This window comes from Falco peregrinus, chromosome 19 (genome assembly GCF_023634155.1).
Source record: "Falco peregrinus isolate bFalPer1 chromosome 19, bFalPer1.pri, whole genome shotgun sequence".
Taxonomy (NCBI): Eukaryota; Metazoa; Chordata; class Aves; order Falconiformes; family Falconidae; genus Falco; species Falco peregrinus.
In genome coordinates this window covers 2,839,418-2,864,072 of record NC_073740.1, presented here as the reverse complement: position 1 = coordinate 2,864,072, position 24,655 = coordinate 2,839,418, and the positions used below count along the sequence as shown (strand labels likewise).

The 24,655-nt window shown below is 61.4% G+C and overlaps 1 protein-coding gene across 2 annotated transcripts; it reads right to left on the bottom strand.

Moving 5' to 3' along the window:
* Positions 1-880: 880 nt before the first annotated feature.
* Positions 881-22,706, bottom strand: GLI1 (GLI family zinc finger 1). 2 transcript variants are annotated; one of them, XM_055792384.1, is made up of 13 exons: positions 22,434-22,706; positions 11,182-11,277; positions 10,615-10,781; positions 10,345-10,440; positions 8,916-9,111; positions 8,512-8,677; positions 8,303-8,404; positions 8,036-8,176; positions 7,262-7,411; positions 6,598-6,762; positions 5,898-6,146; positions 5,438-5,717; positions 881-5,082 (listed from the first exon to the last, which is right to left on the bottom strand). In XM_055792384.1, the coding sequence occupies exons 3-13, from the start codon at positions 10,709-10,711 to the stop codon at positions 2,810-2,812; spliced, it is 3,915 nt and encodes a 1,304-aa protein (XP_055648359.1). In that variant the 5' UTR covers positions 10,712-10,781; positions 11,182-11,277; positions 22,434-22,706; the 3' UTR covers positions 881-2,809. The 2 variants fall into 2 exon arrangements, with proteins under 2 accessions (XP_055648359.1, XP_055648360.1); XM_055792385.1 differs by having other exon boundaries at positions 8,303-8,401.
* Between the last annotated feature and the right edge of the window lie 1,949 nt (positions 22,707-24,655).

Genomic DNA, 24,655 nt, shown 5'->3' with positions numbered 1-24,655 from the left:
CGCCCATCACCGCACAGCCGCGCCCCAGCGATGCCGGCAGAGACTTCAGGCGCTGCCCAGCCCGGAGAGCAGCGCAAAACGGCGGCGGAGCGGCAGGCGCCAGCCCTTCTCCAGCCGGCCGGCGGCTGAGATGCTGCGGTGGGCTGCGGCCGGGCAGGGGCTGCGGCCGGGCAGGGGGCTGCGGGCCGGGCAGGGGGCTGCGGGATGGGCACGGGGCTGCGGCCGGGCAGGGGCTGCGGGATGGGCACGGGGCTGCGGGATAGGCACGGGGCTGCGGGATGGCCTTGGGGCTGCGGGCCGGGCAGGGGGCTGCGGGATGGGCACGGGGCTGCGGCCGGGCAGGGGCTGCGGGCCGGGCAGGGGGCTGCGGGATGGGCACGGGGCTGCGGCCGTGCAGGGGCTGCGGGATGGGCACGGGGCTGCGGCCGGGCAGGGGTTGCGGGCCGGGCAGGGGGCTGCGGGATGGGCACGGGGCTGCGGCCGGGCAGGGGCTGCGGGCCGGACAGGGGGCTGCGGGATGGGCACGGGGCTGCGGCCGGGCAGGGGCTGCGGGCCGGACAGGGGGCTGCGGGATGGGCACGGGGCTGCGGGATGGCCTTGGGGCTGCGGGGCGCGCACGGGGCTGCGGGATGGGCACGCTGCGGACCGGGCACGGGGCTGCGGCCAAGCACGGGGCTGCAGACCGGACAGGGGGGCTGCGGGATGGGCACGCTGCGGACCGGGCAGGGGGCTGCGGACTGAGTACGGGGCTGCGGGCAGCACGGCAGGGCTGCGGACCGGGCAGGGGGCTGCGGACCGAGTACGGGGCTGCGGGCAGCACGGCAGGGCTGCGGACCGGGCAGGGGGCTGCGGGCAGCACGGCAGGGCTGCGGACCGGGCACGGTGTTGCGGGCTGAGCAGGGGACTGTGGGCTGGGCACGGGGCTGCGGGCTGTAGACCCAGGCAGCCCCCCCGGCGGGGCTCTGGCCGTCTGCTTGCTGCGGGCTGACGCCGAGCCGTCGCCATGGAAACTCCGGTTCCCGGTGTGGGCCCGGGAGGGTGCGCAGGGATGCTCGTAACCCCCCGGGAAACGGACCCGCAGGCCACAGGGTTGGGGGGAAACCCTGGAGCCCCCGAGCACTCCCCGCGGGTCTGAAGTGTGACCCTGCAGGCTGGGCGCCCCTGGCCACCCCGAGGAAGCCCCCCGCGGTCGGGAAGGGCCCAGAGCCCGCAGCCCCCGAGGACCCACCCTGGCAGCAAAGTCCCGGAAAGCCCCTGAGACACCGACAGGACATCTTCAGACCCTGCAGGAAACCCAGTCAGTCTGAGAACTGGCCCAGGAACCAGGAAAGATGCTCTTGAGCATGACTCGGAGGTTTTGGGAAAGCCCAGACAAACTGCAGGAGCCCTGGAGTAACTGGGAACACCCCAGCATGTCTGGAGCAGCCCAGCCATCCACTCAGAGGCCTGGAGAACAGCCCCAGCAATGTACTAAGCCTAGAAAGAGCCCTGGAGCATCCCCAGAGACACCACAATGCCCTACACCATCCAATGTATAGATGTATAGGTTTGAAATGCCCAGTGCTGAACTGAGGACACTGTAGAAGCAGGAAGACAAGCGCTCAGAAACAGTCAACAGCCCCAGAGACCCTACCAAGAACCCTCAGCACTCAGGGCAGCCCTAGAGGTACCAAGGGGGTGCCTCAATGCCCAAGGAAAAGCCTGGAGTAGCTCCCAGAGATGCCAAGATGGTCTGAGAGAAAAGCACCAGTTCCAAGCATAGCCCCAGAGCCAGTGAGCCATACCTTAAGATTATGCCATACCTTGAGACTATGCCTCCGCGTGCACCTGGGTCTCGCTGTGCTTCTGCCAGCGCTTTTGTTCAGTGCTGCCAGGTCTGCCATACAGTGACTGCACTGCCCTGACCTCCACCAACCCCTGCCATGGGAGCAACGTGGCTGCCTATGCAGTATGTGCTATGGATGGGTTGCCAACCCAACGACGGGGTGCTTCTGCAGGGCCAGGCATAAGTGGATCTTGGTACCAGATGAGGGAACGAGAGAGGGGGCAGGGGAGGGGGCTGTACAGCTCCTGGCACAAGGGTGCAGCTTGGAGCCCATCTGCAGGGATAAAAAACCGCACAGCTCACACTCCCCTGAGAAAGGGTTTAATGGGGAGGGGAGGCACTGCTGTTTCTTTCCAACAAAAGAAAAGCTGGGGCAACACCCACAGGGAAGACATACACATATGCACACTATGTACAGAGTGACACGAGCAGTGCCAGGCACCCCAAGCCCCCTGCCAGCATCCCTGTGGTGGAGAATTGCCTCCCCCTTCATCCTCCTTGAGCAAGATGGGGGAGGGGGGGAGCTTGCCAAGCAAGGAGTGATTGCAGTCCTGACAGAGACTGGGACTAGGGGGAGAGTGGCAACCAAGGGATGGGGCCTGCCCACGGGATTGGGGAGGGTGGAACTCTTTGGTTTCGCCATTTAAGACTGTGCAGCGCCGCCCTGTCCAGAGGGCCGAGGGCCACATGAGGCAGGGAGAGGTTCCAGGCACTGGAGTGGAAGGGCTCAGTAAAACCAGTTCCCCCCACAAGAGGTGACCTGAAGTGCCTGATCAGGGTTGTGGCTGTCTGGGACCTAGCAAGGTCTCTCCCCTGAAGGAACCTGACACAGACTGGAGAAGGGGAGACTCCAGGGTGTTTCTCCCCAACTTCCTCCCCTGCACCAGGCATAACTCTGCATGTGAAGGGATTTCACACCTCTGCCCAGATGTGGTTTGCCCCCCCCAGTTGCTGACATGCCCACCTTAGGCTGGTACCTCCTAGTTATGACAGGGAGTTGAGGAAATGGCTCTCCCCTGCCAGAGTGCTCAACATGGAGCTCATGTCACCCACAGCCATGTTGGCACCACCAGATGCAGGAAGCAGGAGGCCACCAGCAGGGCTTGCGGGCCCAGGCAGCAGCGCAGGTGTCTCTGGATCTTCCACAATGGCAGCAAAGTCAAGGTGCGTATTCTCCAAGTCCAAGGAGTCCAGGCTGTTGGCCACCTGCTCCCCTGAATCCAGGTAGCAATATGAGCTGCCTTTGAGTCCTTCCAAGCTCCCACCATAATGCCCGGGACCCCCACAGCTTGCCGCCATTTGGCCCAGCAGCTTATGCCCACCTTTGCCCACCTGCAAATGCATGCTCTGGCCTGGGTAACACAGCAGGGCATTACTGGGCCCCTCAGGTGTGGGACGGGCAGGGGGCAAGCGAAGCACGCGCCGGGAGCTGGCTTCCACTCCCTCGTAGGAATGACTTGGCTGAGCCAGGTTGCCCACATAGTTCAGACTGTTTTGGTGACCAGGTGGTTTAGGGCCACCAGGTGGGTGAGGCACCATCTCTGGGTTGAAGCATGGGGCGTTTAGGAGGTGCTGGGTCTCTGCCAGACCCTGCGGGTGATCTGGTTTGGTTTGGTAACCAGAGTATTTGGGGCTGAGATACAGTGGTGCCTGCACAGCTTGGCACTGCCCAGGTTCACTGCCCAGCCCCATGCCAGCCTCCCCTCCCTTGGAGGTTAGTTGGTCTCCCCACATCAAAGCCTGCTGGGCCTGCACATAGCTACGGACCATCACTTCTTTGGTCTGCATGGTGGGGGTCTGGGCTCTTCTAGTGCCCGGGCTCAACATGCCCATGTAACTAACAGGTGCCTGTTCCTCAGACTGGTAGCCACCAGACCCTACATTCATGGCTTGGCCGAATGATGCAGGACACTGCACGGGCCCAGCAAGCTTGGCATTCTGGCAGGGAGCAAGTGCTGGGGCAGGTACTGGGTAATGCTGCTCAGATTTGATCTGTAGTCGGTTAAGCCAGTGCCCCCCAGAAAACCCACCGTCCTGGCACGAGCTCACAAGTTTGGGTTGGTGCCCACAAGAACTGGGTAGTGGGTAGTCAGTACTTTGATGGTGACAGTGTGGCCCCGACATGGCAGCAGCAGAAGCACTGACACTTGGCTGCCCAGAACTCATCTCCAGATTGCTTTGGGGAGGTTCATCCCAAGGAGCTGGCATAGTCCCGTTGCCAGCATGCATACTTGTGAAGTGCTGGTTCATCTGGCACTGAGGGAGGGAGAACTCGGACTGAAGCAACCCCTCCTCCATGTCCCCATGCCCTCCTGTGTTCAGCTGCATACCCGCTGTGGTCTGGTGAGCACTGCTATAGAGGCCTTCACATTGCAGCTCCACACCGGTCCCCTGGCAAGGGAAGCTTTCCTCAGGGTAGTTCAAGTACTGTTCCATCTCTAGCAAGCCAGACTCCACGCCTGCACCAGGGCCTTCTATGCTCACGCTCTCCAGGAAGACATTTTCACTGATGCTGGGTGGGCGCGAGGAGAAGACATGGTGCTGAAGGTTAGCATCAGAACCACCCAAGGGCTGCAGAGCAGTTCTGCCTGCTCCTGGCACATTCACGTTACCCATGCTCTTAAAACGATGCACCTTGGGCACAGCATGAGGGTTGGCTGCAGTCCGGGCAGGATCGCTGGCCCGCCGCACACCATTCCGGGGCACGAGGTGAGGGGGAATGCTGCCTGCATAGCCCGTGTAGTCATTGGAACTGTGCCTTCGCAGCAAACCATTTGCAAGGAAGCGGGGTTTGACTGGCCCAAGGTAGTCCCCAGGTAAGCTGCCGTGGCCACCCATGCCCACCCGCTCCACGCTGGGCAGTGGGGTTGGGGGTGGGCCACCTGTGGCTGCAGCGTATTTGGCCTTGAGACAGTAGCGCTGGGCTGGGGTAAGGCTGCCCACACCTGGCAGCCCTCCGGAGTGGCTGGCATCACTGGAGCGTCGCGACTCGTCCGGAGAGATGGGGTCATAGCCGTCTGCCAGGCTTGCCGCGCCAGGCACTGCCCCTGCCTCACCACCCAGGCATGGCCCAGCCAGGTACGGGGACACCAGGGATGAGCGCCGGCTCACAGTGTAGGCTGAGCTTATAGTACTGGTGGCACTGCTTCGGCGCTCGTTCAGTGGCATGCCCGTCTCTGCTGCTGACAGCTCCGCAATGCGCCGGTGCGAGGCAGCTGGCGGTGGCAGGGGGATCCCAGGCACCTCCCCAGGCAGGCCTGAAGAAAGAAAAGGAGTTACACCGGGGCACTCAGGACACAGCATGGCACCAGTAGTCAGAGGAACAGGCAGCCACCTCCAGTACCAGGATGCAGCCTCTTCCATGGTTAGTGCCTGTTAGGACAGGAAGCAGATTCAAGCAGTGGCAACAAAGAGGGGGCAGAAGATCATTTAGAATCATTTAGGTTGGAAAAGACCTTTTAAGATCATCGAGTCCAAAGATGGGGCACAGCCCAGATGTGGGGGTCCACCACTAGTGAAAAGAAGGTGTGGAAACCTCTACAGCAAGAGACCAGATCTCTCTTGCCCATGGGACTGACCCCGCATCCAGGTGGGAGGGAACCACAGTCTCACCGGCTCCAGGGATGGCTGGCAAATTCAGGCCCTTGGTAGCCGATGGCTTCCTCATCTGCTTCAGTTTATCAATGCGAAGATTTTCTAGCTTGTGGAGGGCCATGAGACCCGAGGTGCCCATAGGCTCACCGGGCACCACATCCTCCAGTGTGGACAGATCCTCGTAGCTCCCACCTGCGTTACCCGCCATCTCCACTCCACTGTCATTGTTGGTGGTGCTGCCAAGTGGGGAGTGGTCACTGCTGCAGGACGACTGCCCACCTGGGCTGGGCTGCGGCTTCTAGGGGGTACCCAAAACATTAACCAAGGAAAAGGGGGTCAGATATCCACTATACACTTAATGCAACCTGTGAGCCCACACCCTGCCAAAGGTACCTGGACATGACTCCCCTACCATGCAAACTGACTCCTCCAACAGGCCTGCCAGGCTGCCCTCTGCCATCACCCCTCCATTCCTTACCAAGGCCAAGTCGGGCACCAAGAGCTTGCCGTCATCCTTCCGGGCATCCATGGGGCCATTTGTGTCTTTCTCCTGCTTCATGTCTAGGGGGCCACTGGGGGTGGGCAGTGCACGGCCTGGCACCACATCCCCCCGGTGCTTCTTGGTGACATGGGCATCAGGGCCGTGCACCGTCTTCACGTGTTTGCGCAGGGAACTGGGGTCTGTGTAGCGCTTGGTGCAGCCTGGAATCTTGCACACATAGGGCTTCTGTCAGGGAGAAAAGGTAGGCATGGTGGAGGGAGGGTGTTAGCTCTGACTAGAGACCCCTCCCAACAAAGCACCAGCTGGGCGTGAAATAAATCCCCCTCCCCTCCCTCTCAAGTGGGCCTGAGAACTGAGGGAACTGAGGGTGGGAAGGGATCAAAGAGGCTGAGTCCTCTTGGAGGGGGCATGTTAGGTGCTACAGCAGGGCCCTGGTGGAGGTTCTAGGGAGCCAGAGGGGAACGCAAGGAGTGGGGCAGGGTGTAAAGGGACCCTGGTGGGAATGCAGGTGACTGAGGAAGGGAGCAGGGTGCCATACTTTATTAGAGCAGGCAAGGAGGGAGTCGGAGCACACAGAAAAAAACCCAGGGATGCAGGGAGTTTTCAGAGTATGGACCTACTCAGAAGGCAAACAGGGAGCCCAAAGGGGCGCAAATTGCCCCAAATAGGTCTGTACCTCATTGGAGTGAGTGCGGTTTTGATGCTTGGCCCGGTCAGAAGCATTGGAGAAGGCCTTGTTGCAACCCTCGTGTTCACACACGTAGGGTTTTTCACCCGTGTGTGAGCGCAGATGTGTCTTGAGGTTCTCCAGGCGTGAGTAGGCTTTGTTACAGCCTTCGAACTGTGCAAGCAAGCAGGGTGAAACATGCCACACACCTTCAACAGACCCTGTACCACATCATCCCCACACTACACATCCACTGCACATCTGCCATGGACATGCATCACACCTCCCAACCAACGCACAACACAACTGCCCTCCTACAGGTGCATGTCCTCACACCACTACACAGCCCTTCGCCCTTCTGGCCGGCATCTCGGCACCTCACTATGCACTGGCCACATGGCTGTGCTGTACCCAGCCTGCTACACACCTCTTTACCCCACGTGCATCTCTGCCATGCCACCGATCACATGGGCTCAAGCTTGCCACCCACGAACCCCACTCTATCACGCACTACTGTGCTCCCGATCACCCTGTCTGTCCCACCTCTTTTTCCCCACCACATGTCCCTCAATGCCACATTCAAGCCGGGCCAGCTCACACCCTGTCCTGAGCTCTGCCCGGTGCGAGGCACCACAGCTTAGCCGAGGCTTCTCAGAGGCTCATGCCAGCTCACCGTGCATTTGTGGGGTTTCTCGCCTGTGTGACGTCGCATGTGCACCACCAACATGTACTGAGCCTTGAAGGGCCTCTGCTCTCGGGAACATGCTGCCCAGTGGCACACAAACTCCTTCTTCTCCCCATGGATATGCTCATTGTTGATGTGCTGAGGAGAGAGGGGCATCACTGGTAGCATTGGGGAGGGTGCTAAGTGTCAGGGAGATACAGGTGTTTTAAAAGAATATCATGGGAAAAATGGACATAGAGGGATTAGGATGGTGGGTAGAGACACCAGAGGTCAGGGGAAAACAGAGCGGTCAGACAGAGTCTAGAGGAGGCAGGGGATACAGGAGATGGCTGGGGGCTACTTTGTGAAGACCAAGAGAAGACATAGGAGTCAAAGTGGTCTGAGGGGTGGTCAAGGGGACATAGAAGAGCTGGAGTGTCTGGAGGGAGAAAAAGAGATAAGGAGGAAGTCTGGATGCACCAGTGGTTCAGGAGAGCTGCCCCAGGGGTGAGGAAGGCCAGACTGGGTGTTCGCCTAGGGACATGGTATAGGAGGGTCACAAAGAACTTGCTCACAAGAAGTTGAGGTTGCACGTCCCTCCCTTCCTAGGGGCAACTTCCAACACTGTGCACCTGTATGGCGAGTTCTTAGGTCCAGGGGCAGGGAGCAGTCCCGTATAGGACAGTCTTCAAGTAAGAGTCGTGGGTTGACACAAGGGGATATCAGCCAGCAGCCTGAGGGCAGGTTCTGAGACTGGGTGCACCCAGGCAGGACCTAACTCACATGCACCAGCTGCTCCTGCGTATCAAACTCCTTAGCACAGCCGTCCCAGTAGCAATTCGTTTCATACACGGTCTCAGACTCAGGTTTCCCGTCCTCCTTCTCCAGATCTTCCCGAACATCGAGCATCCCCAGCAAGGGGTCCTGGAGGATCACAGCCAGATAAGCGCTCCCAGGTACAACCCTTCGTGCTCCCTGTTAGTGGGAGCGGTGCCAGGGAGGAGCGCAGAGCCCCGGGGAAGCAGAGGGGTCTCAAGGCCTGGGGAATACCTGGGTGCCTGTGGAAGCTGGGCTGGAGATATCGCCCTCGGACCTCTTCTCTGGGTATTTGACAGTCAGAGGGCTGCTCAGGCTCCACTCCAACTTCAGCTGCTACCGAGCCAGGCACGGGGAAAGTGGAAAGCAGTCAGCACTGAGATGCCCGCTGGACCACCACTTTTATGGGATGCACCGCTTACATGGATGCAAGGCCCCCTTACCTGGCAGTGTTTGAGGGTCCCACAAGCTGGGGCATGGTGGCGGAGCCCTGGGCGGGTGGACAGGTGCTCATGGGAGCTACATGGTGGTGGTGGGGGGGGTGTGTGGCTGTACAGGTGGCCTTGGCCCTTCTGCTGACCTGATGGACTCTGGAATCCCAGTGATGGACTGCAGACAGCAAGAGGGATGAGCAGATGACACCATCAAAGGACAGAAATTCAGGTCTTCTAAGCCAGGGATCCCAGGTATCTGAACTCCCAGACACTCCTTCCCTAACCCACCATCCCACTCTGCTCCTGCCTTCCCTAGCCCTCACCCCAGGCACTCCCGAATTTAGGAATCGGCATTCAGGCTCCCAGACTGACAGGCTGCATGCCTGCCAGCGAGGCTGAAGTCTGGTGCCCACCTGATGGTGCTGATGGAGAGGTGGCCATAGGAGCCACTGGCAGAGGCACAGCGGGAGTTGATGAAGGCAACGAGGGAGTTGGGTGAGGTGCGGATTACCGTCTGCAGGTCAATGCTGGAGTCTGACAGGGGTGAGATGGACAGTGCCCGCTTTTTGCCCAGTTTGCCTGCACCACGGGGCGTTGAGAACCGTGAGCCTGGGATGGCAGCAGAGAGCAGAGGGCACTCCTCTCAGCATGGGTCTTAGGAGGCTGAAAAAACCCCCAGGGACACAAGCCTGATGCTTTGGAGCCTGGAGAAGTACCCTGAGTGTGCCTGTTAGCTTCTGCTATAGATAGGAATAGAATAGAATAGAGTCATTTCAGTTGGAAGGGACCTACAATGATCATCTAGTCCAACTGTCTGACCAGTTCAGGGCTGACCAGAAGTTAAAGCATGTTATTAAGGGCATTGTCCAACTGCCTATTAAATGCTGACAGGCTTGGAGCACCAACCACCCATCTAGAAAGACTGTTCCAATGTTTGACCACCTTCTCAGTAAAGAAATACTTTCTAATGTCCAGCCTGAACCTCCTCTGGCACAGCTCTGAACCATTCCCACACGCCCTATCACTGGATCCCAGGGAGACGTGATCAGCACCTCCCTCTCCACTTGCTCTCCTCAGGAAGCTGCAGAGAGCAATGAGGTAGCCCCTCAGCCCCCTTTTCTCCAAACTAAACAAACCCACAGCCCTTAGCTGCTCCTTATAGAACATACCTTCCAGCCCTTCACCAGCTTTGTTGCCCTCCTCTGGATGCATTCGAGTCCCTTCACATCCTTCTTAAAAGACGGGGCCCAGAACTGCACATAGTACTCAAGGTGAGGCTGCACCAGTGCTGAACACAGCAGGATGATCACCTCTTTGACCAGCTGGCTATGCTGCCTTTGATGTGCCCCAGTATGTGGTTTGCCCTCTTGGTGCCAAGGTTAATTGCTGGCTCCTGTTGAGCCTGCTGCCCACCTGCACCCCCTGGATCCCTTTCTGCAGGGCTGCTCTCCAGCCATTCCTCTCCCAATTCATACTTGTTGCTGGCTTTGGACCATGGCAAGGCTTAAAAATGTCCTCCCTCCCTACCACAGCCATCAGTGTTCCTAGGGGGTACCTGAACCCCTTGAGACATGTGTACTCCCTGCTACAGCTGATATCATTCCAAGAAAAGCATCTGAACCCCTTGGTCACAGTCAACACAAATCCTCCCGTTCACAGAGGCATCACTGTTCCAGGAAAGACACCTGAAGCCCCACTAGTCTCGCTCTCATCATAGGTGTCACTGCCTGACCCCCTCAGCTCACACACCTGCACCCCTAACACAGCACCATCCCCAGGAGATGCCTAAAGCCCTTGTAGAACCCCTGCCTGCCCCATGCCCTCCCAAGACTGGGGACTTACCGTCACCACTGCCTGGGTGCTCAGTTCCTGGCACCAACCCATAACCACGGTGACCGCTCATGAGGTTTGACTGATGGCATAAGGGAAAGTCAAGTCCTGGCCGAGGGGAGAAGACAGGAAGATGTTTTAGGGTGGGTGGCACAAGCGGGAGAGGAAATCCCCAGAGCGTCCCCAAACCCAAGGACTGAATTCGAATTGGGTGCCCCTCACACCCACCGCGGGCACTGCTCAGCCCCCAGCACTGGCCAGGACGAGGAGGCTACGACAGACCTTGTGGCCCTGGGGCACCCGGGGCTGGTCCGTGGGGGGGGCGCAGGCAGCAGTGCTCAGCATAGCCGGTGGCCGGGGGGCTGACGGGGTTGAACATGTCGCGGCGGGGCCTGGCCAGGCTCAGGAACACATCTGGTCCTCGCCGAGGGGCTGGAGCCGGCCGGGGTCTGAGGAGGACAAGAGTGGGCTGGGACGGCCCCTGGACCCCCGCGCCCAGTGCTGTCCCGGGACCGCCAGGGGGCGCCGCAGCAAAACGCAGCCGCGGGGCCGCCCGGGCCGCCCCCGTGGGCGCGGAGGTTACCCCGGGCCCCGCCCGGCGCTTCCCTCCACCCACGTCCCGCATCCCACGTTCCGCCTGGCGCTTCCCGCATCCCACGTCCACCCACGTCCCGCAAGCTCCCGCCCCACCTGGTGCTTCCCTCATCCCACGTTCCGCCTGGTGCTTCCCGCATCCCACATCCACCCACATCCCGCAACCCACGTCCTGCCTGGCGCTTCCCGCATCCCGCGTCCACCCACATCCCGCATCCCACGTCCCGCAAGCTCCCACTGTGGCCGCGCACCCACCTGCCCAGGGTGCACAGCCCCCTGTGCTGCCGCCTCACTGCGGTGCCCAGCGCAGACCTCGGCCCTGAGCCACGGCAAAGGGATGTCCCGGGGGTGCTGCCAAGGCAAGAAGGGCAGGTGACAAAGGGGGAAACCCTGTCGTCATCCTCATTTTGGGGCACAGACACAAACAACGAGGGTCTTAGGCACAGGAACTGGGCTAGAGGACACCTGACTCAGCAGCAGCCACTGATGAACATCTCCACATACCCAAACACCCTGGGGACCCCTGCCCTTCCATGGTGGTGGCCCCTGGCATTTTTCCTTGCCCTCTCCCACACGCATACATCATGGTGCTCCCTTCCCATCAGTGGCCCCTCTTGCCCTAAGGGCTCCCACTTTCTCCCCAGAGCTGGGGGCCATTCCCTACCTGGGACACGGGCCCATGCGTACCTGGAAGGGAGAAGGGGCTGGTGCAAGAGGAGATGTCTGCAGAGCCAGGGGGCAGCCCCCCCTCCCCCCCATCCCTCTCCTCCCTTACTAACCTTACAGAGACATAAACCATGCAGAAAATTGCATGCCTCCAGTGGGCTAGGCGGGGGCAGGAGGTACAAGCTATGGCAGCTCTGTGTGTCACCACAGCCACCTAGCCAAACACTGAGGCCATCTGGCACCCCCTCCAAAGCAAGTACATCTGTCCCCATGCCCCCAGTGCCTGGCAGGCCCCCAGGCGCCTTATGGCACCAGCAGAGGGGAGTTAACACACCCTAAGCACACAGACCGCAGTACAGATAACAGCATTGCCCAGCTCAAGGCCACCTCTGATAGCCTGGCACAAGCGGTGACACTGCTGCAGGGCACCCTGTGGTCACCCATCACAAGCATCCCTTGATACTGACTTAGCAAGGTGCCCTTGTGCTTGGTGCTGTACTAAGAGGGTCCTGTCGCAGCGAGGCAAGAGTCCCAAGCACACTGCAGTGTCTGTTGCAGGGGGAATGAATACACACATGTGCGCCCAGACACCCACACAAATATCCACACTCAATCCACATACACAGATGAAAAAAATTATGAGCTCTAACTGCCAAAAGGGGGAAACTAAGGCATAGACAGTTAGAACCATTCTTGGTCAAAGGACCCAAGCTGGCACCCTGCTCTGCTCTCCTCATGGGTCCTTGCAGCATCTGCAGGTCCCACCCAGTCCTGCCTTGCCCATGGGTCCCCACCCTGCCTGCAGGCCAAAACCCTGCCCTGTCCCACCCACACATCCCACCCCTGCCCACAGGGCTCAGCCCAGCCCTCTATCGCATCCCTGCCTGCAGGTTCCTGCCCTGTGCCTAGGTCTCATTTCCACCTGCCACTCTGCTTGGTCCTGCCCATGGTCAGATCTCCAACCGTGGCTGTGCTTTTGACCTCTACACCCAGGTCCTGGCCCACAGCTCCATCCCCACCCATGGTCACTGTCCTGCCCCAAGACCCCTGAGGGCTTACATATGAAGCACTGAGGCTCTGGAAGAAGAAATAACCACATGGTGAGGGACAGGGACATGCGGGTGGCGCTAGGCACACGGCATCCTGCCCCATCAGCCTCCCTCTCTGACAGACCAAGGGAATCGCCCCAAACAAGGGGTCTGGGGGAGTGGGAGCCCCTCACCCTGCTGGGAAAGTGCTGGGTTGAGTTTGGAGCACGGAGGGATGAGGGGGGCAGCAATTCTTCCGCATGAGTTGCCCCTTTGAAAGCTTGTCGTGGGGCTTTGTGAGAGTGTCAGCCAGGAAGAATGGAGCAGGGGGGGCAGCAGGGCAGGCAAAGGGGGAGGGAGGTACCCGGGAAGGTGGCAGCGCTGGGGACAGGCAAGGGAAAGAGAGATGAGTAGGAAACGGGGGGGTGGGGGGGTGGAGGGGGGGGGGTGGGGGGCTCTTACCTGCCCGCTGGACCAGCTGCAACATCTAACAAAGAGAGGGTTTGCAAATCCCTCACAAAAGTTTGTCTAGTTGTGGAGTCAACCACAGCACTCCCCTAGCCCTCTGCACACAGCTATTCATATGTGTGCCCGCACACACACAGATGCATGAACATACATTTGCACATATCTGGAGAGGCACAAGGGCAGCTGGGAGCTGCTGGAGTTCAGCAAAGCCAAAGCCCCCTGCCTCCCCCTCCCAAAAACCATCAACTGAGCTCCCCCAGGCTGCCCCAGAGCCACAGTCCTAGCCCACCAGCTCCTTGCTCTATGTAAGAGCGGCAGGTTGCTGGCGCGCAGGGCAGTTACCATACACGGCCACCCCAGCCCAACGGAGAGCGGGGCTGTGCCCATCTGGACAGATGCACCCAGATGCTGCAGCAGCAATGGGATGAGGGGCTCTGCCCTGAGGCCAGCTGGTTCCCACCAGCCTACAGCTCCCTGCCACAACCAGGACTTGCTGCCCTGAGCTCGAAGCAGATGAGGCACCATCTGTGGGGCATCTACCGCTTCCAGGAAAAGGGTTAATTCACCCATAGGCTTTGTGATGTCCCCCTTTACCTTGCCGACTGTTAGCCCTGTTCAACTTGCTATGCACAGCTGTGCCAGCCCCTGCCATGCCTGCTGCCTCCCATATCCCTGCACATACGTACATGTGCACACACATTCACAGAGCGCATGCACACACTCCTGCAGAGTGACAACCATACAAACTCCATGTGCATGCACACAGTACCTCTGTAACATGCTGCGCACACACACACTTATGCACACCAGAGAACACACGTGTCCAATGGAACATGTGGAAAGCTGCATGTACATGCATACAACACACATACACACATGCACACAACACATGCACATACACAGGTTTACATAAACGTGCATGGAGCATGTGTGGCCTCACAGAGCGCACACGCATGCATGGCGTACCATCACACACAGGGAACACACAAGTACATAGCACAAGGAACATTATCCCTGCCTCACAACTCCCCAGCCTCGCACACCACCTCCCTAGCTGGGGCGATATTCCTTCTGCGTCCCCTCCAGCACCCACCACGCAGGAATGGGGGCAGCTCAGTGGGGCTCTGGTTCCCACCACCCCCACTCCCCGGCCACCTAGGCACAGCAGGAGGGTCAGGGTCCTGCTCTGCCAAGGCAGCCTCTCCTTCCTGGGTCCAGGCAGAAGGGAGGACTTTGGCGAGCAGATGCAGCCTGGCGAAGGCTGACTCTCCCCCTGGGGCAGCCTGGGGGCAGGCGGGTGCCAGGCGGGCACGATGGCAGTGACAGGGCTCTTCCTGACACCCCCCCCACCCCACCCCCCACGTCCCCCCTTGCCGAGCACCAGCACGGTGGCAGGGTGGCGATGCAAGGCAGAAAGTGCCCAGGGCCCACAGGTCCCAGCTGCAGGATGCTCCCCCCAGCCCGTGGGGTCCGCAGGGTCTCCCCAGGCCCTGATGGCCCCCGAGCAGGGAGGCTGGAGGGGGCCGGGGACGCTGGGAGCCAATGGGAACCGGCCCGCGGCTCCCCCACCGCCGCGCTGCCTCCCCCGCCTGCCGCACACCGCCTCGGCCCACCCAAGTCGCAGCCTATGGGCATAAATTTGAGAGCCAGGCGCAGCCGGGATTGAGGGGAATCTTCCCTCGCTCTCCTCCTGCCAAGAAACTCAAACTGAAACACATTCCTCCTCCTCTCTGCCAAGAAAACAAGGAGCGCAGCCAGCGGCAGGAGCAGTTGAAGCAGGGCTGGCTCCAGACGCCGAAACGCCGCGCAGGAGGGGGTCAGGACTGGCCATCCCCCTCCCCCCTCAGCTCCCTGCCTTTTATTTCCTGCAAACACATCTAAAATCTTGTCATCTGGCTCCAGTTTCCTAAGGACACTGGGGAACGGTGCGGCGGGGGAAGGGAAGGAGAGGGAGAAGGTGCAAAAGGCGAAGAGGGAACGGAGATGTAGGGAGCTTGTAGCGCGGGGCAGTCAGGATGCCTGCACGGATGGGTGATGGAGCAGAGACGGCGGGCGGGAAAGAGACACATGTAGGCACTGACGGGGGAACCGCACGCTGTTAGCAGACCTGGCTGCAAGAGGAGGAGGCGGTGGGCTGCACCCCACCGCACCCTGCGCCAGGGCAGACGCCCACCCCAGCTCCTGCCCTGCGCCAGGAACGCTGCCTGCTCCCAGCTCCCCACCAGCCCCCGGGCTGGCCAGCCCACACCAGTGGGTGCCGTGCGCTGCAGCAGGGTGGCCACCATCCAGCCCAGCACACTGGGGGGTGATGGGGGTCCCTGTCCGCACCTCGGCTTTGTCCCCATCATCTTTCCCTGCCCCAGGCTCAGCCCCGGCAGGGTTAACCGCCCCGGAGTCCCACTGTGGAGGAATGTGATGTCAGGGCAGGATTAGCCCGTGCAGCCGAGATCCCAGCCGATAGACCAGCAGCACTGAGCTGTGTGTGGCACAATCCATCAACCCGCCCAGCACAGCCCCCAGCGTGGGGGGCCTGGGGGAGGGCTCTGTGTGTGCATGCGTGGGGACATCTGTGTTTCCGTAAGCGTGTGTGCATGTGAAGGCACAAGTTCGCATGTTTGCATGTGTGGAGAGGGGTTTGTGTTTATGGGCAAGTATGTTTTTGGAGGGGTGCTTGTCTGTGTACTCACCAATGTGTTTGCATGCATGCTTGCATATGTGCTTCTGCATGTCTACATATGTGTGGAATGTGCCCATGTGCATGTCTACATGTGCATGTTGGGAGCTAAGGGGGAGCCACTACATGTTTGGAGGCCCCATCACCCCAAACCCTTACTCACTGGGGGAGCAGGGGAGGGCCAGAGCAGAGAGAAGAGGCAGACAGGGAGCAGGGTCCAGCAGTCCAGCAGGGGTTAAGGTGGGGAGACACCCCAGAAGGCCTCAACTTTGTATCTTTCCACCCCCTCAGGAAAGGTGGGCTCTAGCCCTGGGTAGGCAAACACTTTCGCCTGCCAGGGGCACAGAGCCCTGCCAGCAGCCCTGCAGCCCTCACCTCAGCCATCTTGTGACCCAAGGTCAGCCATAGACCCAATTGGTTTAACCCTACAGGGCCTTAGGAAAAACACTGATCTGGCTTAAGATCTGCCTTCCCACACCGGGGCAGCGGCTCAGGCGGCGCCACGGCCAGGGCAATCCTGCGACGCAACAGGAACCCAGCGGAGGGCCAGGCTGAGCCGCAGCAGCAAGCAGCAAGGCTGGAAGCGTGCTGCCAGGGAGCCAGTGCTCCCTCTTGCCCGTGGCAGTCCCACACCAAAAGGACACATCCTGGCTGCCTCCCAGGGCAGACAGGGTCCTGCAGCATCAGCGCACTCCTCCCCGGCTATGATGTCTCTTGCATGCTGTACAGCCTCCCCAGGTGCCACGGCTAGCACCCGCCGGGGTCGAGGGGAAGGCCGCTGGCAGTGGGGCAAAGACATTCTCCCCCCTGGAAGAAGCCCCTTTTCCCTGCCCTGGGACCAAGTCGGGGCCAGGCCAGTCAACACTGGGGAGCTGCTTCCTCTAACCCCACACATTTTCTCATCCCTGCCTGCAGCAGAGCTGACGTGCAGCCCTCCCGCCTCGCTGCCTTGCTATGCATCTGACCCCACTGTTAGGCCAGGCCTTTAGGGCGAGCCCAAGCTCCTCTGCATGGGGCAGCTAATCTGCCCAGGACTGCGGCTGCCACAAAGCACATTGCTTCAGGTTCAGGGGGTCTGAAAGGGGATGATTCAGGGTCACGATCCCATACTGGCGTGGGCTGCCAAGCTCGTTCCAAGGTGGTCCCTTGCCTGGAAAAGATGAGGCAGAGAAGAACCAGCTTCGGGAGAAGTTTACACATGCGTGGAGGGGAAGGGGCAGAGACATCCCTGCCAGGGCAGATTCAGGACATCTTCTACTCGGTTCTCCCTCCCTCCCTTCTCCAGCCCCAGCTGCCACCTTCAGAAAACGTAACACATCCTCATTCCCCACTTCATGCCAAAATTCGTCTCTGCTCTTCGCACCACTTCCAGTAAGGACCAGAGGTCCCTCCCCAGCCCACCCAACCCTCCAGCAGCACAGCCTTATGCAAGCCACAGTACACCACCACCCATACACCACATCTCAGAAGGGGGCAAAACAATCCAGCCCCTCGCTCCCACATGCATCCACACCCACTCATGACCATGCACTGACATGCCTCTAGACACGTTAACACATGCTAACACACGTGTGCTCTGGGAGGAGAGGAAGGCAGGCCAGCCTGGGGTGCAGCCCTGGCTGCCCGGTCTCCAGTGCACCCTGGGGCAGAGACAGCCCATGGAGGAGGGCTGCAGGGTGGGACCTCACAGCTTCACGCTCCCTGTGCCTGTTCCCCCTCTAAAGCAGGGACCGCCAGCCCTCAACCACAAGCTGAGCCACTCAGGAAGCCATGGCAAGCCGGGCAGGCAGGAGTGGTCGTGCTTGATAGGTGGTCCCTGGGCAGGCAGGCAATTGTCACGGGCTTGCATGTTGTTTGCTTTGGCCCCCAGCACAGACTACCCCTGCAAATTGCTCACATAAAGCCACTTCCCTAGCCCCTACCTTCATTGGGCTGGAGTCTGGGTGGGAGCAAGGTTTTGGGGTGAAGGTAAGGGTGGGTGCACACATGGCAGCAGCTGCTATACAGAATTTTTTATGCTTCCTCTTTCCCTCCCAGTGCTGGAGGGAAACACCAAAATTGAACATGTGGGACCCATAAAAGCCCGGCTCTGAGTCACAGCTGTGGGAGCCCCTGCCAGGCACTGCTCCTTCCCATGGCATCAAGGCATCACCCCCAACCCATCAGCGTGTATTACATGGAGGGACACCCCCAGAACAGGGGCTGCAATGCAGGAAATCCTGCCATCCTGAGGGACTGAAGGTAGGACGTGGCAGGCAGTGGGCTGCAGTGTCGTCATCTGTGCTCCCACTGCAGTCAGGGTAGTTCAGACTGAGCCTGTTCCCACCCCAACAGCTCCATCCTGCAGGATTCCTCAGAAGATGGGAACAGGAGGATATGCAGGACCTGGCAGAGACGTCAGCAGTCATTAAAGGATTAGATATACGATAGCAATCCCTTTTAATCTGTCTCTCGACATGCTGAGCAAGGAGCATGGAGCAAGGTAAGCACAGCACACGGGGATTTAGGAAGCATAAATTGCTCCTCCTTTGGGACAGGAAACCCCTCTGTCTATTAAGAGGTGGCGGTGGGAGTGCCTGTGGGCTGTTCCCAAAAGTCTCCGGTGATCCCTTGCCTGCTGGGACACATTTGTCTCTCCTGAGGTATCTGCCACTGGTGGAGGTGGGTGGCACAGATGCCTGCTTTCCTGTTCCTTGACTAGAGAGAGACCTGCTCCATCTGTAGACACAGCAGCCCCACCACTTAGAGCCATGTTCTCTGCCACCAGAGATCTGCTCCCCCTAGATCAGGGGTGGGAGTCTGACAGTGGGGTTGCACCACATCTGGAACATCCCCCCCCTCCCCGCCCCAGCCTTAAACCCAGATGCAGCAGAGCTGAAACCTGACTCTGTTTTTGCTGCTTGTTCCCACTCGGAGGCAGCTATTTTATCAGCTGTTCACCTTGTTATTCTGCAGCTTCTGAAGGGTTTTGATGTGCCACAGGGATTGGGGTGGGTACACTTGCTGTGTTCCTGTGAAAATTTCGGTAGAAGAATCCCCCCGGTCTCGCCAAGTTAGCATCACTGCTAGTGATGCCAGTTTAGCATCACTGGGATTGCTAAACACCAGGAGAAGATATCAAGAGAAACTGAGGCACACAGAGAGACTCTAGTACCACAGATGTGAGACACTGACCAGGCAGATAATTGTGCACACATGCATACAGGTGTGTACACACACACGCAAACAGGCCCCTCTGTATACATGTCCACAGGTGTACACATACATACACGATCCTGGGGGACACTCTGGGTGTAGGATAGCTCTTCCTTCTGACCAACTGCCAAACACTCTACCAGCATGTCAGCACAGACGGACAAGAACAGGCCCAGTGGCCTGTAGAAGGAAGGAAAGACAACACCACAAATACCCTTTTGTCACACATGGGTACACGCATGTATAGGTGTTCATGTTTCTGTGCAGATGTGAATGTGTGTACAGGAGAGTGCATGTATGTGCAGGTGGAGCGGTGGGAAGAATGGTATTCCCCAAGGACTACGGGCTGGCCAGCCTTCCAGCACTGCAGCTGGAGTCCTGAGCTGCAGCACATCACTAACAGCATCCCCTAGTTGCACTGGAAGAAGGGCCATCATGTCTTCCAGCCCATCTGCCCAACCACCCTTCACACCTCCTGGACAGTGAGCCGCAAATCCCCCTCCAAGCCCGAGCTCAACACCCGCCTCTTCTCTGGCTGCCCTGACATGACAGCACATGTGACAAGGTGTCCGCACTGACTCACTCCCCTGGATGGAAACTTCCCTACTCCAGGGAGATTCTCGCAGCTCAGCCAGCTCCAGTGCCACCAGGGGAACACAGTACTGAGTTTCTTCCACCACCTCCCACTAGACCAGCCACGGGGACCTGGCAAACTTCAGTTCCCAGCCTGTTCCTCATTTTGTGCTTGTTTTTGTGATAGAAAAGACCCTGGAACATGGCAGAGATAAGGATGCCCCCACAAGTATCCAGTGATTTGGCTACAAGCAGATGCCCGGGCAAGTCCACTCACAAGCATTACTGGGAGCTCATGCATGCACACAGTGGCAGCTGGGCTGGCAGATGCATAAGGGTACACACTGAATGGTCTCAGGTCAGTCTCCTCTGAGGTGCTGTGATCCTTGGTAGTAGGGGAATTTGGGGATCCTACCAGGCACAAGTAGTTTTGGTCTGCTCCAGGGTCTCAATTTCCAGCAGACTCCCTTGCCCTCCAAGACCCTTGAGAGTAACAGTAGCCTTCACTGCACTGGGAAAATGCTCAAGGGAGGACATGGATAAACCCAGCTTGCACTATGCAGAGACATGTGCATCAATAAACCAGCTTCAAACAACCACAACAGCATGGAGGAGGAGACAGTAGGTACCTTTGCCATCCCGTCTCCCACAGAGGCAGCTTCTGCCTCAGCAGGACACAGCAAACCTAGCCACACTGCGAAGCTTTCCTAGGTCTGAATTTCTGAAGGAGAAACTTCATCCAGCTGCTTCCTCTTCCCTTCCCCCCAGCCCACCACTGCACCAAAACCCAATGCCCATCCTCAGGATGCTGCACCCATCAGTTCAGGCTGGCCACACGTAGCCTGCACACCAGAGTGGGGAAAAACACAGGTACCCGGGTGTCCAACAGCATCTGCTGGGCCCCCACAGCCCCTCCAGGGCTGCACACAGGACCCTGGCTGTGCCTGGAGTATCTACTAGTTTCCCAGACCCTAAACACAGTGCTGCAAATGCTGCAGCCATCCAGCCCCACTCAGACCCAGCTGTCTGCCTCTCACCCTCACAGGAGAGGTGCAGTCACTGCAGTGCTGGGTGCCCCATTCTGGTTAGGGATCATCTGGACTTCACGTGTGCATGTGTGTGGATGGCCTGGCCCAGGGCACCATGACATGGAGAGGGTAATTCCCCAGAGAGACACCTCCTCTGCCTTTAGCCTTCCTGCACTCTCGGGTCACTGAGGGCTTGGTGCAGCTTGTGGGTGCTGGTCAGACCCCAAAAAGGGTGGCCTTATGCCCGCATAGGCTCAGTTAGCTCATGCTCGGTTGCAAGCTGGGCTGACCAAGTCTCACAATGCCATTGCTCAGGCGCTTCTCATGCTGGCGCTGCTCATCTGTGCCGTGCCTGACCGTGGCCAGCCTGCTCTGCCGGCCCTAGATTCCTCACGCCAGCCAGGGAATGATGCAGAGTCAACGCCTGAACCCAATGGTCCTGCAAGCTTCAGAAAGGCAGCCAAAGGGTCGGCATCCAGTGGGGCACAGGACACACTTAGAACCATCTGCCAGAAAGGTCAAGCCTGGTGTCAGCTGCAGGAGGACTCACGACTGAGCTGCCTCACCCACCCCACCTGCCCCCAGCCCCAGTTCTCTGAGCACTAAAGCCAGTAGCAGTCCTCGTGCCAAGTGTGCAGGAGGACTGATGGACACTCAGAACCAGCACAGGCAAGGACTCAAGGTGCTCCACGAGTGATGTGAAAAAGCAGCTCTGCCTTCCCCTCAAAACCAGAGAGGTCTGATAAACTCATCTAGGCTCCCTTTCCCACAAACAGCTGGACCAGGTGAGCTTTCAAAGACCCCTTCCAACCTGGGCCACTCTATGGCTCTATGACTCTAGGTTTCCCAGGGTGGGACACTTCCTTGGCAGCCTCTGCTACAGCCCACGTGGGCAGTGAAGAAGCAGCCCCAGGGCCTGCGGGATGACGGCTGGGAAGCCAAGGTGCACCAGGACCCGAGCATTTTGCCGTGGTTTCTGGGAGGCTCCTTGAGGTGCACAGAATCTCCCTGTGCCTCACTGCTGCCAGACGCTTGCCCTGGCAGGCTGTCAGGGGAGCAGGGGGACCCATTGTCCCAGCACCAAACCCTCCTCCCCTCGGAGCCTTGCCCAGAGCCCCAGAATCGGTGGGGAGGGAGGGATGCAGCCGGCCACTCTGGCTGCGGGGTGCACGGGCTGGGCCAGCCAGCTCCATGCCCTGCCAGGAGTATGCCACGACTGGTCCAGGACAAGGGAGCTCAGGATGGGATGGCCAGGAGCTTGCACCTGGGTGGGTGGCACTGCCCACCGCCCACGTGTGCCCGGGGACGCTCCTGCAGCTGCTGCGTCACTCGGGACAGGGCAGCAACTTCCACCCGGTCGCTGCTCCCGGTCCCACACCCGCCACCCGGGCAGCAGCGCGGCAGGGGCTGCCGGCCCTGGAGCGCGGAGCCCCCCTGCTCCGGCCCGGCCCTCCCATCCTCGGGCTGCGAGGGGCTTCACTGGGCCGAGTCCCCCCCCCACCCCGCCACCCGGCGCACGAAGCGCGGCGGGAGCGTGAGGGCGTGGGAGTGGGTGTGAGCGCGCGCGTACGTGCGGCGGAGCGCGGCGGGGCCGGGGCGCGCTGCCCGCCTCGCGCTGCCGGGCCCCCCCGAGCGCGCCCGCCCCAGGCGGCCCCCACCGCCCCGCGTGGGCCGGCCCCGCGCCCCGGAGGGCCCCGCGCCGGTAGCCCCGGTCGAGGTCCCGGCGGCGCCGACGGGACGCGGCAGCGGGACGGGGCCCGGCAGAGGGTCTGGCGCCATCCCAGCCCCCCCCCCCCCCCCCTCCCCGGGGGAGCGGGGGGGCCCCGGGTGCCCCCAACCTCTGCCCGCGGCCCCGACTCGCCCGACGGCTCCTACCTCCGGGTGGCTCCGCGCGGCCCCGGGCGGGGCGGCGGGTCCCGCGGCTCCGCGCTCTCCCTCCCCCCGGCTGCAGCTGCGGCTCGGTCCGGGCGAGAAGCGGCACATCCAGCGGGACCCTGGCGGGCGGGGCGGGACGGCGCGGCGCCCCCCGCGCTTCCCCGGCCCGCCCCGGGCGCCCGGAGAAAGTTGCCCGAGCCCCGCGGGGGCGGCGCGTCCCGGCAGAACTGGCGGGGCGGCGGGTCCCGCTCCGCCAACTTGGGCGGCGGCGGCGGCGGCGCCGAGCGCGTTCGGGACGGAGACCCCGGCCGGGAGCGCCGCCGGCTCCAGCCACTCCGAAAACCCGGGATGGATCCTGCACGCGCGGGACACGCGCGCCCGCCGCGGCCCTGCCCGCGCGCGGGGCCGGCGCGCACCCCACGCGCGCGGTGCGTGGCGCACGCATAGGTCCCGCACGCGGGCCGCTGGCGCACACGCGCACCCCCGGCCGTGCACAGGGCTGCGCGGGTACCCGCGCGCCTTCGCGTCCACGCAGGCAGCGCTTACATGCCGCGTGCGGGCAGAGGTGGGGGCACACGTGCGTGAGCACAGACACGGGGCGCGGGCAGCGGCCACGCGCACGGAGACCCCTGCACACCCGGCGTGCATCGTGCGTGGAAGCAGGCGCACGGGCATCATCGGTGCACATGTAAACAGCCACGCGCATGCACACACACGCACGCGCCCCACATGCACCTGTGTGTGGAGCACGAGCACCAGATGACAAGGGACGTGCAGCCACCAGCCAAGGTGCCTCGCACCCAGCACAGGGACCGAGGGGCCTGCACCCGCCATCGCCCCGGCAGGGGGAGGCCAAGGCTGCCAGGGCAGGTGTCCAGGGGCAGCTGAGGAGACATCGCAGGGCTGACACCTCCCAGCAGGGGCCCAGCACCCCACACCGCCCAGACGCCGCAGGGGGTCTGGCCAAGCCTGTGCCTCGGGCATTGCTGAGCAGAGCCCACCCACCCCAGGACTGGGACCGGAGGGAGCACCCAGCAAGAGGGACCCCATCTCCCTCGAGAGACCCCTGGCAGGGACGCAGGGGGTTGGTGGCTTCAGCCAGTCCTTCTGCCCAGGGCGCTGCTGAGGAACCCCCGAGCTGGTGTGTGGTTTGGGGGGGGGGGGGGTGTGTGTGTGCTGCTGCCGGGAGAGGGGATTGCCACCAACAGGGAACTCAGAACGTCGCCCCTGGTCTGGAAGGGCCACGTGGAGTGGTCTTGCAGGAGCTGGTGGCCCTGACACTGTGGGGCGGGATTCTGCCACCTGGGTCCCCACCTTTCCCAGGGGCACTGCTGCCACACGGGTGGGAGCGCAGCCGGCTGGGGGGAGTCAACGCCAGCAGCGAACCACGAATCCCCCTGGGACACCCCAGGGTGCCCAGAACCCCCCTCCCCCCCAACATCCCGTCAGGTCCCCGGCCAGACCCTACACGTGCTGCCAGCGCGCCGGGGACAGGGGCTGTGGGAGTGGGGTGTGGGGCCGGGGGCTGTGGGACCAGGGGAGTGCGGGGCCGGACCCCCGGACCGGGGGTGCAGGACTTGGGGGTGCGGGGACGCGGCGGTCCGCGGCGGTCCGCGGAGCAGCGCCCCCTGGTGGCCACGGGCGGAGCCGCCTCCCCGCCGCACGCGCTCCCAGCCGGGCGCCGGCTCGGCCCCGGGGTCCGGTGGGGCCGCGCTCCCCCTCGCCCCACGGGCCGGTCGGGCCCTTCCCCCGCGCCGCGGGCCCGGGCATGGAGGGGACATCACTGTCCTCGCACCGCCCTCCCTTGAACCCACGGGCAGACCGCAGGGGTTTGGGTGCTGCCTCCTCACAAGAGAGCTGGAGCAGGGGGGCTCCCTGGCCCCGGCGGGGAGGGCGCCGGCCTGGGGGCTGCTGTGGCCCCTGCGTGGAAGTGCACAGGGTTCTGCGAGTGGGGCAGCGGGGCTGGGGGCTCTTCCTCCAGCCAGGGACACGCACCCATCTTCACCCCCTTTGCAAGGCCAGAGCCGGGGTGCTCCCAGGCCTGCTGTGCCCCCTCACCACCCTGCCCACCAGGTCCCACCGCAATGGGGCAGTCAGACAGCGGTGAGGACCGGGTCTTTCTCCCCAGGGCAGCTGCAACCCATGTGTCTGCCCAAGGAGCCAGAGGTGCTGGGCACAAGCCACCCCTAGGGTGATCTTGCCCGCCATGGGCATGCTCTGCA